This window comes from Ciconia boyciana, chromosome 7, assembly GCF_034638445.1.
Source record: "Ciconia boyciana chromosome 7, ASM3463844v1, whole genome shotgun sequence".
Taxonomy (NCBI): Eukaryota; Metazoa; Chordata; class Aves; order Ciconiiformes; family Ciconiidae; genus Ciconia; species Ciconia boyciana.
Window position 1 is genome coordinate 4,933,134 of NC_132940.1, and position 15,081 is coordinate 4,948,214.

At 42.4% G+C, this 15,081-nt stretch overlaps 1 protein-coding gene across 1 annotated transcript; it reads left to right on the plus strand.

The window, feature by feature from the left end:
• The first annotated feature begins 807 nt into the window (after nucleotides 1-807).
• Nucleotides 808-2,701, plus strand: JUN (Jun proto-oncogene, AP-1 transcription factor subunit). Its single transcript, XM_072868158.1, has 2 exons — nucleotides 808-1,128; nucleotides 1,268-2,701. The coding sequence occupies exon 2, from the start codon at nucleotides 1,275-1,277 to the stop codon at nucleotides 2,205-2,207; it is 933 nt and encodes a 310-aa protein (XP_072724259.1). The 5' UTR covers nucleotides 808-1,128; nucleotides 1,268-1,274; the 3' UTR covers nucleotides 2,208-2,701.
• Nucleotides 2,702-15,081: the final 12,380 nt, after the last annotated feature.

Consider the following 15,081-nt stretch of genomic DNA (forward strand, 5'->3'; position numbering starts at 1 on the left):
ACGCCCGGCCGGCGGGGAGGGGAGGGGAGGCGCCGGGCCCCTCAGCGGGGCGGGTGCGTCCTCGGCGGGGAGCGCCGCGGGCGCGTGGGCGGGGGCCGCCCCGCGGCGGTTGGTGCCCGCCCTGGCCCCGCGCGCGGCCGCCGCGGGCAGAGCACCGCCCCCAGCCCTGCCTGGAAGCCGCACGGGCGGCGGGACCGCGGCGAGGAGGGGAAATCACGTGAGGCCTCCCCCGGAGCGCCACCTGAAGGGCCGTACCACCGGCGACGGAGGGGGGGGGGGGAGGCGGGGAGACACGACAGGCCGAAACCCGCCGGTGCACGGCGGAGCGCGGCCCGCCTGCCGCGGGGACCGACCGAGAAACACGCAAAGGGGCGGGAAAACGGAGAGGGAGAGGCGACGGTTTGCGGGCGACGGCCGCAGCGGCGCGACGGGGCTGAGCGGCGCCCCCGCCCCTCCGGCGGGCGGTTGGTACGTGGCCGTTAAGGAGGCGCCGGCGGCGGCCAACCCCGCTCGCGCTCTGGACGCGGTAACTAGATATTCAAAAACAATACGTCAGCCCACAATGCCCCGAGCCGCCGCCAGCATTACCTCATCCCACAAGGCCCCGCGCCGGCGCTGAGAAGCTTCTAGGGGCGGGGTGGCCATGGCGACCGGCTGATATGTACCGGGCCGGGCCAGCGGCCCGCCTCCCCCGGGAGAGGCGGCGGCAGCCAATGGGGAGCCCGCGGGGTGACATCATGGGCTATTTTTAGCGGGCTCCCGGTCGCTGATAAGTGAAGGGCTCCACGCCGGGAGCGGGCTCAGAGCGCGGGGCGGGCAGGCGGCGGCGCGACTCGGCCGCCGGGTGGAGGCGAGCGGAGCAAGGCACAGCGCGGCCGGCACAGCGGCGCGGAGCCGGGGAGGGCGCGCAGGAAGGCGGGGAAAGTGCTCGCGGCAACTTGTGGCGGCGGAGCAGCGGCCCGGCCCCGCGGCGGCGGCAGCAGCAGCAGGAGAAGGCGGAGGAGGGCGGCGAGGCTCCCCGCCGAAGCCCCGCGCCGCCCCGCCAGGCCAGGCGGACTCTCAGCGCGGCGGCGCCAGGGACCGCGGGCCCGGCCCGCGCCGGGAGGACCCTCCGCGCCCCGGCAAGAAGTAAGGCTCTGCTTTCTCCTTCCCCCTCCCTGCGCGGCCGGGAGGGTTGGGGTGGCGGAGCGGGGCGCAAGCGGCGGCCGGGCAGCTTCTCCGCGCTGCCGCAGCTCCCGGCGCCACTCCGCGGACTCTGTTCTATGAGTGCAAAGATGGAGCCTACTTTCTACGAGGATGCCCTGAACGCCAGCTTCGTGCCGCCGGAGAGCAGCGGGTATGGATATAATAACGCCAAAGTGCTGAAGCAGAACATGACGCTGAACCTGTCCGACCCATCCAGCAACCTGAAGCCGCACCTGAGGAACAAGAACGCCGACATCCTCACCTCCCCCGACGTGGGACTCCTGAAACTAGCCTCGCCTGAACTGGAGCGGCTGATCATCCAGTCCAGCAACGGGTTAATCACCACCACGCCGACCCCGACGCAGTTCCTCTGCCCCAAAAATGTCACCGACGAGCAAGAGGGGTTCGCGGAAGGCTTTGTGAGAGCTCTGGCGGAACTGCACAACCAGAACACCATGCCCAGCGTTACCTCCGCTGCTCAACCTGTTAACAGCGGCATGGCACCTGTGTCCTCTATGGCTGGCAACAGTAGTTTCAATACGAATTTGCACAGCGAGCCCCCAGTGTACGCCAATCTCAGCAACTTCAACCCCAACGCGCTCAACTCTGCGCCTAACTACAACGCGAACAACATGGGCTATGCACCTCAGCATCACATAAACCCCCAGATGCCCGTGCAGCATCCCAGGCTTCAGGCTTTGAAAGAAGAGCCTCAGACTGTACCTGAAATGCCAGGGGAAACTCCTCCCCTGTCCCCTATTGACATGGAGTCACAGGAGAGAATCAAAGCCGAGAGAAAACGCATGAGAAACAGAATTGCGGCATCCAAATGCCGGAAAAGGAAGTTGGAAAGGATTGCCAGGTTGGAAGAAAAAGTGAAAACTTTGAAAGCCCAGAACTCAGAGCTGGCATCCACTGCCAACATGCTCAGAGAACAGGTTGCACAGCTTAAGCAGAAGGTCATGAACCATGTCAACAGCGGGTGCCAGCTAATGCTAACACAACAGTTGCAAACGTTTTGAAGAGACTGTCTTAAATGAGAACTGTGATATTGTGGTATAACTAAAACAAAAAACCAAAAGCGGCAGATGCATAAAGCTAATGGTAAAAGCTGAAGGGCTGAGTCCTGCCTGTGCTCCGCAAAGCGCATGTGTGGAAAGACTGGCAAGCCTTCAGCTTGAGTTAGTCGAGAAGCGGCCAGCACCGCTCCGAGAAGTGCTGTTCCTGCTCAGATGAGATGTCAGATCTTCGTTTAACATTGACCAAGACCTGCATGGACCTAACATTCGATGATCATTCAGTATTAAAGGTTAAACTGCAATAGAAACTGTAGATTGCTTTATGTAGTATTCCTTAAGAAAAAAAAAAGTGGGAGGGAGGTTTGTGGGAGGCCGATAAACAAAAAAGAACTATTCTGCCTGCCTTCAAGTAAATTGTGTATGTACATATCTTTTTTTTATTTTATTTTATGAAAGTTGATTAATGTCAATAAACTACTTCATGACTTTGTAAGTTATTTTTATGTTGTTTATTTGGGCACTGCCCAGTATTGTTTGTAAATAAGAGGCTTTTTTTTAGCACTCTGAGTTTACCATTTGTAATAAAGTATAATTTTTTAATGTTTCTGTTTCTGGAAAAATTCTAGAAGGTTCTATTATATTTAAGAAAAATAAAATAATTAAAATGCATTTCCCCCTCACACTTTTTTTTTTGCTAGTACCTGAGTTGGGAAAATGCCCTCTATGCTGAGCTCTAAAGGGTAGGGATTATGTTAAATTTACTCTGTGACTACAGGCATGTCCTGGAGAATGTGTGCAGAGGAGAGGGAGAAACTAGATCCTGATCACTAAACTAATACAACTTTTGAGTTGTCCTGAAGTTGTAGTTCTCAATCGTAACCTGACTAGCTTGCCTGCCCTGCCATGTTCTAGTGGCGTGGGTTAGACAGCTAACTCCAAGCAGGTTGTAGAGGGGTAGAAAGCCAGTGTATGAAATTGTTTCATAACTGCAGCAACTGGCTACTTGATCTGACATGCTTTTTATTAAATTAATGCCCTCAAGAAGATAAGGCAAGTGGTTGTATTTAAAAAAAAACCAAAACCAAAACATGCTGTAGGCTTCAAAAATAGAAATATTCACCTTTTTTCCTATGTTCCTTCCTAGGTAGGAGGTGATCCTTGTTTGTTAATATTTATGACAATGCTGCTGTCAACAGTAAAATAATTTTATAACCCTTTCCCTATCTTGAAATTCTTTCCCTTCTGGGTGTCACTATGGGTTCTAAATGTCTTAGCAATAGAAATGCTGGGAAAATTGAACCTAGTGGGAAATGAAAAGAGCAACTTGCTGAAAAACAGCAACTTCTGTCACTTGTTTTGAGCAACTTGCTGAAAATAGCAACTTCTCTGGCACTTCCCATGTATTTTTTTTATTAAATAACCTTGGTTTTTAGTACAATTACAATATAAATATATATCTTAGAAACATGCTAATTAACTTATCAGGGTGGGAAACAATTATTAGACCAGGATTTTCAACACTGTACCCAATTCATTTAGTTTAATAAGCATATATCTGAAGGGAGACCAGATGTTTTCCTGCTTGCTGTTCAGAGCCAAACAGCTAAGAGGAAATAGATGCTATCAAAAGACAGCCAGAAAATATTAGAAATTCATTATTAGTGAATACTGACTATTTAGAGCAGGCAGTCTTAAAAATGTCTTTTTTCCTTAAAATAGGAATAAGCATAATTTTAATTGAAGTGACAGTCTTGTTTAAGGTCACTTCACAAGATGACTAGATAATTGGATATATATACCTTTACTGTTAGCAGAATGATACCCTGAAACTTGCAACCACTGTGGGTCAGTTCCTTACAGGAAGCATAGAATTATCTTTCCTCTAACTTTTTTTTCCCCCATATTATATGCATTTTATCATATGAGGGGTTGTTTTAATGTTTAAAATATGATCAGATGGTAATCTCCTTCCACATCGTAATCCAAGTGTCAAGGTAGGCACTGTTTAGATGGTGTTTGCTGCTGTCAGAGCAATACAATTGTAATAACACCAACCAAACAAAGGGTTACTAGGAGGATACTGTAGTTTGCCAAGAGTACATTTTGCTGATGTCAGCAACCCGGAAGGTAAGTTGATTTTGACCATATGTAGGAATAGACAGCAGAGGGATAATACACAGCACTGCTGGGTGTGGTTTTACAGGGATTTAGCAAGTGCCAACTAGCAAAATAAGCAGGGCAAGGAGATTAATTACCTGCAAAGGTGCATGTTTAACTCTCAGCAGTGCTGGGTTATGGAATAGATGTTACTAGCAAGCATTTTGCTTAATCACCTAATTACGTAAAAAATAAATACATTATATAAAATACTATGTTAATTAAATACAGCTGAGTGACAGTCTGCTCCACCCTATCCTAATACGCACACACAGACATTTAGCATTGCAGTTACGCGTTTTCTCTCTCAAGTACGACATTCTGTAGCACAGGCAAAAAAGTTACTGAGTAATAGCACTGCTCGTTAAGTGGGCATCATCTGACAGGTTGGTTTCTGTGACATGACTTACTTGACTTGGTCCAGCTCAGGAGGTACTGGTGTCCAGTCAGAGAATCTACCATCAAGCAAGGTGGTTTTTAGTGCCAGTGCTGCGGTTTCACAAGGAGAAGAGGGGCAACTTAGATGAACCCTTTCTTCGGTCCCACATCTCATTTGAGGATCAGGCCTAAGACAGGGCAAAGTAAGTTTCTATTCCCTCCACCTCCATCTGTTTTGTAAACAGTGCGGTGGGCTATGAGCCTGTTGCTTTCTGCTTCACTTCAGCATAGATTAAAATTCAGCACTCCCAGTATATTACTAGATCACTCGGTGATCAATACGCACAACTGTAATGAAAGACGTGTATGCTTTGTACGTGGTGAAATGCAAAGTTTTAACACTTACTTAACTGCCGAGATTAAAATTGCCTTCTGCCTTACTTCTATAAGGAATAGTCAGTTCTCTTTCAGATTCAGAGAGAAACTCTCTTTTTGTTGCCCCAGCTGTACTCACAAGGGAATATTTTGCAAATAACAGCATTGTGAACATGTATTTTGTTTGGCTGTGAGTGTTGTCAACGGATTCAGGAAGTGAAGTCAGAAAAAGGCAGGGTTTCAAACAGGGCAGGCTACACAGAAATGCCTAGGCAAAGAGCCTCTAATCAGAAAAACATGTTTGGGACACAGAAATATCAATTAGAATTTGGGGCTGTACTAAAACCAACAAAACCCTCACACTTCTATCCCATGAACAGAAGTGAGCTACAAGGGGTTTGATCACAACTATTCACTGAATAATTCTAAATCCAAAGTACTTGTCATTACAGAAATAACAGTAACAATCTAACTTATTCTACAGTGGGAAAGAGTTACATACCAGCCAATTTCAATCTCGGAACACAGTAGCAGTTTACTAATAGAGTCCCGATCCCCGAATTCCCTACGCCTCTGTAGGTCCAAAAAATACTGACCTCAAAACATGGCACTTCAAATACCAACCTAAGGCAGCACAGACCCATTTAATGATGAAGTCTAGCCACCAAGAGATGCCTTGGCTATCTTTCCATTTTATAGGAAGCTATCAAGAAATACAGACAATATCCCTCCAAACCTATGTGAAAAATGACTGACAGTTTTGTCCCACGCAGAAGCCTAAGAAATCCATTATAATAATTACTTTCTGAAAAAGTAAATAGGCCTTTCAATGAAGTACATTGCTGCATATGCATTAATGATCTTATCCCCACAACTCTGCAGGAAGCAAAGAATCTAACTTACAGACACCCAGGTTACGGTACAGCAGGCTTACATCATTTATCTAGTACCCCACAGCACGTATGGACACTGCACGGTGGAGTGTGGAGCCTGAACCAGCGGCGAAATTGGAAGTTACAGAGCTGGATCAGCACAGTGCTCTGCCTGAGTGAATAACCCTGACCGAGGCTCTGGGGTTATTAGCCCGGGCAGCGTTACTGAATAGACTGCGGAGGTAGATGGGCCAGCTCAGGCTGGAACAAGCTTGGGCATCTGTGGAGTACACCACGGAGTGCGGTGTGCCATGTCCACGAGATGTGCAAGGCAGAACTGAAAAAAAAAGAACACTTATCTTTAACATCAAGCCTAGCGCTTTCTCTGTTCTGCATCTCTTCCTCTCTACCCCTGTTCCCAAGACTTAGGTATAACAGCGTAGAGTTACCCACATCAAGAAACTACAACCAGTTCAGGCAAAGTTTGCTGTGTAGAAAAAAAAGTTGCCAACATCATAAGCGAACACAAAATATTGCTAACAGGCAGATGGACAGCAAGGAAATAATATTTGAAATTACCATATACACAAACCCTTTATGAAACAGAATATACCTGAGTAACATCTAGCATTAGCTTAGGGACAGGGAGAAGGAAGGTAGTATCAGCCAACTGAAGAAAAGGAAAATTAAAAATGTAGCTTTTTGAGAAGGTAATTCTTTTCTAATTCTAAAGAAGTGCTTGTTCTTTAGAATTACACGCACTGCCAACACCAGCGTCTGCGCCCAAGGACTGGTGGCAATCCTAATTCTACACATATACATTATTGTTGACATGAACATTATAATATATCCTCTGAACAGAGAATGGTGCTTCTTACAAAGAAAACTTTTAGAAAGTCATCATACAATTTACCGTGAAAGCCTCTGATTACTTAAACAGTTTCTGAGTGGTTTTGCACAGCAGGGCCCTCTTTTCCAATTTTGCACATTATTCTTTGCAGTACATTTTTGTTAAGGAACAATGGAACTACAAAAATCAAATTAGACATTCGTCACGGTCCCTTCTGTCCTTAAATATTCTGAAATACTAGAAACACAGTTACAATGGGGAAGAATGGCTTTTTTAAAAGTTAATTCAATATTGAAAACACTGCTAATTTTCTTAGTTATAGAGTAACAACAGACATTAGGGGAAAACAAAACAAAAACCTAATTCAGAAAAATGAGTAAAGTGAGTAACCTATTTTTGAAATCTCATACAGAACTTGATAGGTTATGACTGACCTGATTAGTCCACATCTCTATAAAATACCTAGAAACTAACTCTGTAAACACAAGTGGAGGAAGAACTAATATTTCTTTTCCTGTCTCACAATTATTTTGTGTTTTGAGCCTTGTATTCTCCAAGCAATCTTTAGGTTGATTCCTTAAACAAAAGGAGCAGTGACTTGCAAGGAATTCCTCTGAACTGTGAACTTTGTTCCTTATCCTCGTTTAAATTAAAACCAATTCCTGTGAAACCTGGCAGCATAATAACACCAAAGATGTGGGAAACAGGACACAATTCCAGCAGATGGAGCTCAAAAGCAAACAGTCCTGGAACAAGCTGCACAGATGCCTGCAACAGGAGCCTTTGCTCAGATGGTGCAGTAGCCACAGAAGTCTTCAGATGAAACCTGCTATCATGCAAATGTACTAAAAAATAGATTAATTTTAACAGCTTGTCTGAATTCTTAAACTGATCACTGCAATGAGTAGGGAGATCCTGCATCATTTTAATCATCGAATAACCATAGTTATTTCAGAGGACACTAAGCGTTCAAAACTGAGCGTCCACGGCTATTTTACTGAATTCTCATCCCCGATGATGAATTAGTGGGCATGACTTTTAGATGTCTGCTGTTATCGTGCCTTTTATGCCTCTAATAACTAGTCATGAAAACATGCACGATGCAGGCATAATCCAGTGAACGTTGCTATTCAAACTCACAAAGCCATTCACATAGCACTCATACTGAAAAGAGGTAACTTAAAAAGTTTTGAATCTCCACTGAATGGATTACTGGTAGGTTTCAAAGCATGGCCTAGCACTACCAAAATTGGAGCCTACCTATTTCAAGTGATGCGATTCTCAAAGTGGCTGGCCTCTGTGTGACTGCAAACCAAAGTGCCTTGGCAACTATGAAAACTTCATTTTCATTTGTGTCCAAAAGTAGTTTTAGAACTTTTAACAGTAGGAAAAATTGTGAGCTGCTGCACCCACCTTGCAAGCTTTGGTTGTTGTTTTATTTTCACCTTGAGAAGTCAAACACAAAAAGTTCCTTTTTAAGTTAAACCATAACACTTTAAAAATATAGCTCTGGATGTATTCAGTTGAACTTCTGACACCTAACTAAGGTATCTAGGTTAGGAGGCACCACAAGCTCTCCTTATGGCTAACAGAAAAGCACAGACCTCTTCAGAGAGTGATTTGGGTAAACTAAATTGCTAATTGGAAGTGCCTATGCCTCAGCAGTCTACTTTTCTTAACTTAGGAGCCTCTAGTCAGATAGGATGAAACCAGGGTGTAATGATTACCTGATTAGAATCAGGAGACACTTCCTTTTACTAAACAGAAAAGTTCTGCAAACATCCACCACGTGTTAGTGATGAACAAATTTCCGTATGCAAAGTTTTACTCTACTGCATCATATACATAATGTACACTCTTTTTTCCCTATACAAACACTAAGGTATTCCCAAACATTAACAGTTCAAAACTCTGTACAATAAGTCATTAAAAACAAGACTTACTATGAACCCCCCAGTGGTGTCTCAGGGCCTCAGTCAAGATATGATCTTTATCATGCTAAATAATCACCAAGTGTCTGGCCCAAATACCCGAAGGGGAGAAAAAGAACCCAAATTCTCAAGGCAAAATCCATCTCTAGTTTTCTTGTTGGGCTTTGCTATCATACAGATTGTCCATTCTCCCTGCTCCCTGACTGAACCAGATAAAGTATTTCTAAATATAGATATATTCTAATTAATTAACAAAGTGCTTTTATATGCAAAATTACATAGAAACTATGTGAAGCTATACTGTAAGTATAGCTGACTTCAGGACTGACAGTACAAGAGTTTACAGTTAGTCTGCAACAAGGTTACTGACCAAAGCTAGCCCTTGAAAAGTTAACAGCAAAGTTTCCTTCTGTAAGTGATGGAATGTAAGCAGAATTTCGTGGTCTTTGCCCAGGTTCCTTCTCCTTGAAGCAGAGGTTTCTAACCAGTACCTTTCCAGTGCAGCACTGCAGGCAGCAGCACATTTTTCTCTAATTTCCCACTACATCAGTTTTCAGGGCTGTGACCTGTGAAAAAGCAGGCTCTTTTTCTCTATGCAGATTTATCTGCACTTTTAATACATTAACTTGGTTAGAGACTTCTGAATTTTATTTCCTACTTCTGCACTCCCAAAACCACCTAAGCTTAGTATATTTAGGGAAGTGCCCCTGACTAGCTTCACTACTACTGACAGCTTTTGCTTCTGTGTCATTTTGCGAAAGTAACAATAAAGTTGGCCAATTTGATTCTTTCTCAAAATACTGATTGACAGTTATCAACAAGTAGCACAAGTCCTAAAAATGCTGGATATACTGGTTTTGGAAATCAGGCCACTGATAAATACTGGAAAGAAAACATGTTTAAAAATCATAGTATCTTCTTATGTTGGGAAACAAGGATGTCAGAATTTCCAGAGCAGAAAGAAAGAAAGAAAATGAGCAACAGCAAAATATTTTGTCCCAAGAGACTTTTTTCCTTATCAGGAATTTGCTTAGCCACAGACTAAATTTTTATTTTCATAAGAAAGTTACATAGCTCTAGCTCGTTAAAACTGATTGTTTCAAACTGGTACACAAGTATGCAGTCTTACTTTTTTGATATAACTTGGGGTCTTGCTGCATGACCTCGAGTAGCTTTTGCTGTGGTGTTTTAAGAAGCTACCAATAAAGCAGTTTAGGTTTATATGCCAGTTTGTGGACTGCAGTAGCTAAACAGTTGGCCCCCGCTGCTACAAGGGCTGCTGCTGCCAGGCGAGCACTGACAGATCCGCCTCCCGGCCTTAGGGAGCTCAGCTTTGATGTGTGTAAGCATTTTTTTCACATCGGTGCCAGCCTAAGCAGCCACCTTTTCCCTCCTCCTTTGCCTCTTCTTTACCACTCCCTCATTTGTGCTGCTGATGCTTTTTTTTGAATATTGCAGGATACTTATTTTAATCTGCATTGCTTCCCTTATTCTGTTAACCACGCAGCTCTACAAACACCTGAAATGATGGGGGGCAGTAGGGGAGGTGGAACATAAATGCAGGTGCAAGCAGTAGGCATGTGGCATCTTCTGTAAGAAATGCTCACCAGCAATCTTCAAATTACCACAGATTGAGTCAGGACTCCTAAAGTCATTCTTCCCAATTTAAATTACACTACAAAAATGCCCAGGCAGATTTTGCACCAGTTTTACTAACTTAATTTGAATTCACACTTTTGGTTAAACAAGCTCAACTTCCCATATGGACAAACCTATAAAACGTGGTTTGACTTTCACAGTGAACATTTTTCATGCACCCATTAACTTGAACGAGAACTGTGAGTCCTTAGTATACCTGCTTATGAAACTGTTTTTGTTAGATGACTAACTTTATGCATATATATTTAAAATTATTTAAGAGGGCAGTGAGGTTATTATTCAAAGTCTTATAAATGGAATTTCTTGCACATGTTCCTGATATTGGCTTCCATGTCTGTTTTGAATTCACTTACAAAATACACTACCACACCCAAAATTAGTTTCAAGCTATTTCCTTGGCCCCCTCTGTTCACTGCATTATCATTCTTATGTGCAGAAATTAATTGCTGCTGTGTTTTTCACTGGACAGGAAATGCCAGACTGGCAATATGAGAAAGACTTGGGTTTTAACTTAACGTTAATTGTTGTTGCTTCCATGGTTATGTGCCTGTGTGTTGAATGTGGCAACTTGGTTAACAAAACGCTCTCACAGTTGGTATCTGTAATATCTATTTGCCACTAGCAAAGCCAGTTACATCTCCAGTCAAACTCTAAAGGTAACAATGACAAAGTATGGTGACAAAAGCAACAAAGTAATGAGCTCAGGGAAGGAAAGATTTTAGGAAGTTATTCTTTTTTTGTTAGCAACAGCTCAATTCCTGAATCTGTTGCAAATTAGGAACACCAGCAGCTCAGCTGAAGAATAGTGCCGCCTGTTTTCTGTAGCCTTTCTAATGGTATTCTCTCCTGAAATTTAGTTCTAAGTGTTTTGACACGTCTACAGTCCGATCTAAGAAGAAAAAGCTAACGTCATCCCCTTTGGGAATACGCTGCCCATCATAGCACAGAAGTGCAGGCCAATGAATCTGTGAAAGCACACTACTAACCATCTCACCCTTTCCCTGCCTCTTTAGGAGGGTCTAACTTCTGTGGTGGCAGTAGTGATCTACGGGCATTAAGGAGAAATAAAACTCCTTGTCTTGTCCACCTGTATAGAAACAAGAACAAGCAAGACCTAGCAATTAACATACAAAAATAAAACCAGATTCCTCGCTGTTTCTGGGGTTCAGCTGATATCACATCAGACAATAGCACAATAAGTAATGAATTTGAGTTCAAATTCCACCTCCAGCTTTACATGAGGAGCTACTTCATAGTCCCACACATGATTTCCCCTAACTGCTGGTTGTGTGAAGCACAAGGGAAATCTACACTGCAGAAGAGAAGTACTGAACTTAATTCTCCTTTTTCCAAGCAGTTCAGGTCTTGGCTTCAAAAAACAAAACCGAAAAGCCCCAAACCAAAGAACTATGTCTTGGCGTAAATCCTCCCTCTGGTTTGGATCTTCAGAATAATACTGACTTCTCGGAGATCTACACTCTGATTTAAATGACTCTATGACTCCATGAGTCTATGAGTTGAAAAAGAGAAGTTTTATAAGTATAGGTTGAAAACAAACAGAAACTCTCCATGTAGCCAGTAAAAATTATCACTTTTGCCTATACAAACAAAAATTATTATAATGATGGAGCTCCAAAAATATATGAAAGGCTCTTTAAATTCATGAGAAAAGTCAGAATAGAAGTAGAGGTCTCAAATACTGAGAATTTTTAATGGCTTTCTATTTCTTTTATTGTCATCCATCAGTATTTGCATAGTCTAAAGCCTCTCACCTATGAACAATGATATATTAAAATGTATTTTGATTCATTTATTAAACTATAGTAAACTATATTTAAACATTGCTGTATTTTGATCTAAAACTGGAGTACTATGATTCACCACATTACAAAAAAACTATGATTCTTTAAGTTCGTTTGCCTAATATATGCTTGCCATGCCTAACATCACAAGCCTCATCCTAATCTTGAATTTGGCTATTATTTGATACTTTATGCTCTGGGATTCCTTCCTTAAGTCTGAAACCTTAATTTAAGCCAGCTGTTCCACAGTTACTCAACATGTGTGGGATTTTCCCACTAAATGAAAATGATAACTAGGATTTTTTTTTTTAAAGAGATATAATGTCCGTTGTGGGATGGCTCCTTTTAAATAAAGACAAAGAAACTATCAAAGTTGGTTTACCCACGTAATATGAAAATGATCCTGTGCAACATAGCTGTATATGTTACTTTCATGCCTTGACCATAGTATGGTTTAATTTACAAAGTTATGTTGGCTTTTTTAGCTTTCCATTTTTACTGAGCTATACAGTTTGTTTGAAGCTGATAATTAAAATGTGAATATTAATATATTTGCCCTCTCAGCATCATGGTACGAGTCTGTCCTTTAAGGTAGTAACATACTGCTGACACTGAAGTTCATGTCCAGTAAATCCTCCCCTGAGCATGGTGGTAGCCCCACTGCCACTCACAGACTACCACCACAGCGCCTGAGGTGCGTGTGAACTGCTGTCTGTGGTAACCTGCTATTTTGCCTCATGTTTATCCAAGACAGCATGTATCTCAAGAACAGAGAATGACTGTAAGCTGATATACCTAACTCAAAATTTTACAGTCAATTTAACTAAAAATTGACAGCGATGGCCACCTTTCTAACGACAGCTGCAGAAGAGGATGGGTGACAGGTCTCTACTATCCCCTCCCTAAGGTCATTGATGGCAGTGTCCTGTGCCAGTACACTGCGCTGTGGATCGGCTGCGTTGGATACACATATCCCAGCCTACTTCCCCATCTCTGGGAGCGGTAGGGGCAGAAGGGTGGGAAAGAGAATGGGTTAACCAGCACAACTGCACACAGCAAAGCCTATTTATCAAAGCTCTGTGTTTCTGTGAACATCAGGGGGGTTTTTTTGCACTGAATATTTTAAAATACTTATACTGTATATAGTATTTTATGCAATATATTGGTATGAGAATTAAGCATATATATGCAACTATAAAGAAATTCTACATCCTGCTGTTAGAAGCACTTGGTTCCCTTATAACCAACATAATATTCTAAAACAATATTTTTTCTTCAAATTAATTTTCTTCTGAAGAGCATACACTGAAGACGGTTAGTGTTCATGGGGGAGGGTGTATACATATACATACGTATGTATCTACAGAATGCTACTGGCACATTATTAAAATACAGAAAATTTTAGCATTGAAATATATAGTTTTTCAATACCATTTTGATAACAAGAAAATGGGAAATGGGCTCTAGAAAAAAGCACTGTCATACCAGATGCAGTGGCATGTAATGGGTTAAAAATTAACACAGTATTTAAGAGTAACAGAATGTTTTCCTGTAAACTCCTTCTATGGCATGATCTAGGGGAAGGTCCAACTTAAGTGCTGGATGTTCATACAGGATTTCCTATGACTAATGCTGTCAGCATTCAAAACTTTTAATTAAAAATGTGGGCGTTATACACAGATAGGAAATTTACCATTTAAAATTTCTTATTTGAAAATGAATGGAAATTACTCTGATTTTCAGATTCATTTGCTGTACGTGGCACGATAGCATAAAATAAGGAAGTCACTAAGTGGCATATGCTGGGATTGCCTGCCAAGCTTTTACACAAGTCTTTTATATCTGGATAGGATTCACAGGAAGCTTGTACAGGAAGGCCTTTTCCTTCCTTATTTTTGAAAAGCTTTGTTGGATGGAAATTATGCCAGTGAGTAAAAGAGAGGAAGGGGAAACAAACTACCATCCTCTTGGTTTTGGTGCCAATTCGTGCAAGACTGAAAGTCACATCTGGATAACATTAATGCAACCTGTTGTAAAATAAACTAACAAAAAGCAAGCCTACAGAGCGCAAAAGATGTTTAATAGTTTTTGATTTAAAAGATTCAAAGAGAAAGTAATACAGGTACCAAACCAAAACAGTATGGAAAGTGCAAATCTGAGATGTAATCTGCTACCATTAAGCTAAATTTGCCAATATTTCTAGCAAGCATGCCATGGCCATGTATACTCTTTAGTAGGTTTGCTCTGAATTCTATTGCAAGCTCTGGCTGCTTCAGATAAATTTTAAATAGTGATATTTTATTGAATTAAACACGAAGGTGCTAATATAGCTTGAGCTGTCACTACAATATCCCTTCTTTCATTTCTTAATGTTATGTTGATCCCATTATCATGCTGCTGTATTAACTTTTAGTTGAAACTAAGCTTTCCCTATGTCTTGTGACACAAGGGAAAAGGAAGGTTGATTCTCTAGCTCATCTGTTTACTTATTGTAGCTAATTCACTGCGCAAGTACTTGTTAAAAATCACTATTTTTTCCTCAGTCTGGATCTTCTAAAATCCCTAGCAGACATCTTACTATTCTGTGTACTATTATGCTATACATATTGAGCCAAAGAGCTTGCTTCACTGGGAACCATAATAGCAGAAAATACACGTACAGGTAGACTACGATGGGTCTAGATGCCTCTTCAGCATCTTCCACGTCACCTGGCAGGAGTCCCAGAAGTCTCAGAGAATACAATTTAACACTGAGAGTCTTGTAAACCCAGAACTGCTATTTAGGCAAGGGAAAAACAAAACCAAAACCAAACCTTAAAAACTTTCTCAAATAAGGAATGCTTCTACTGCACA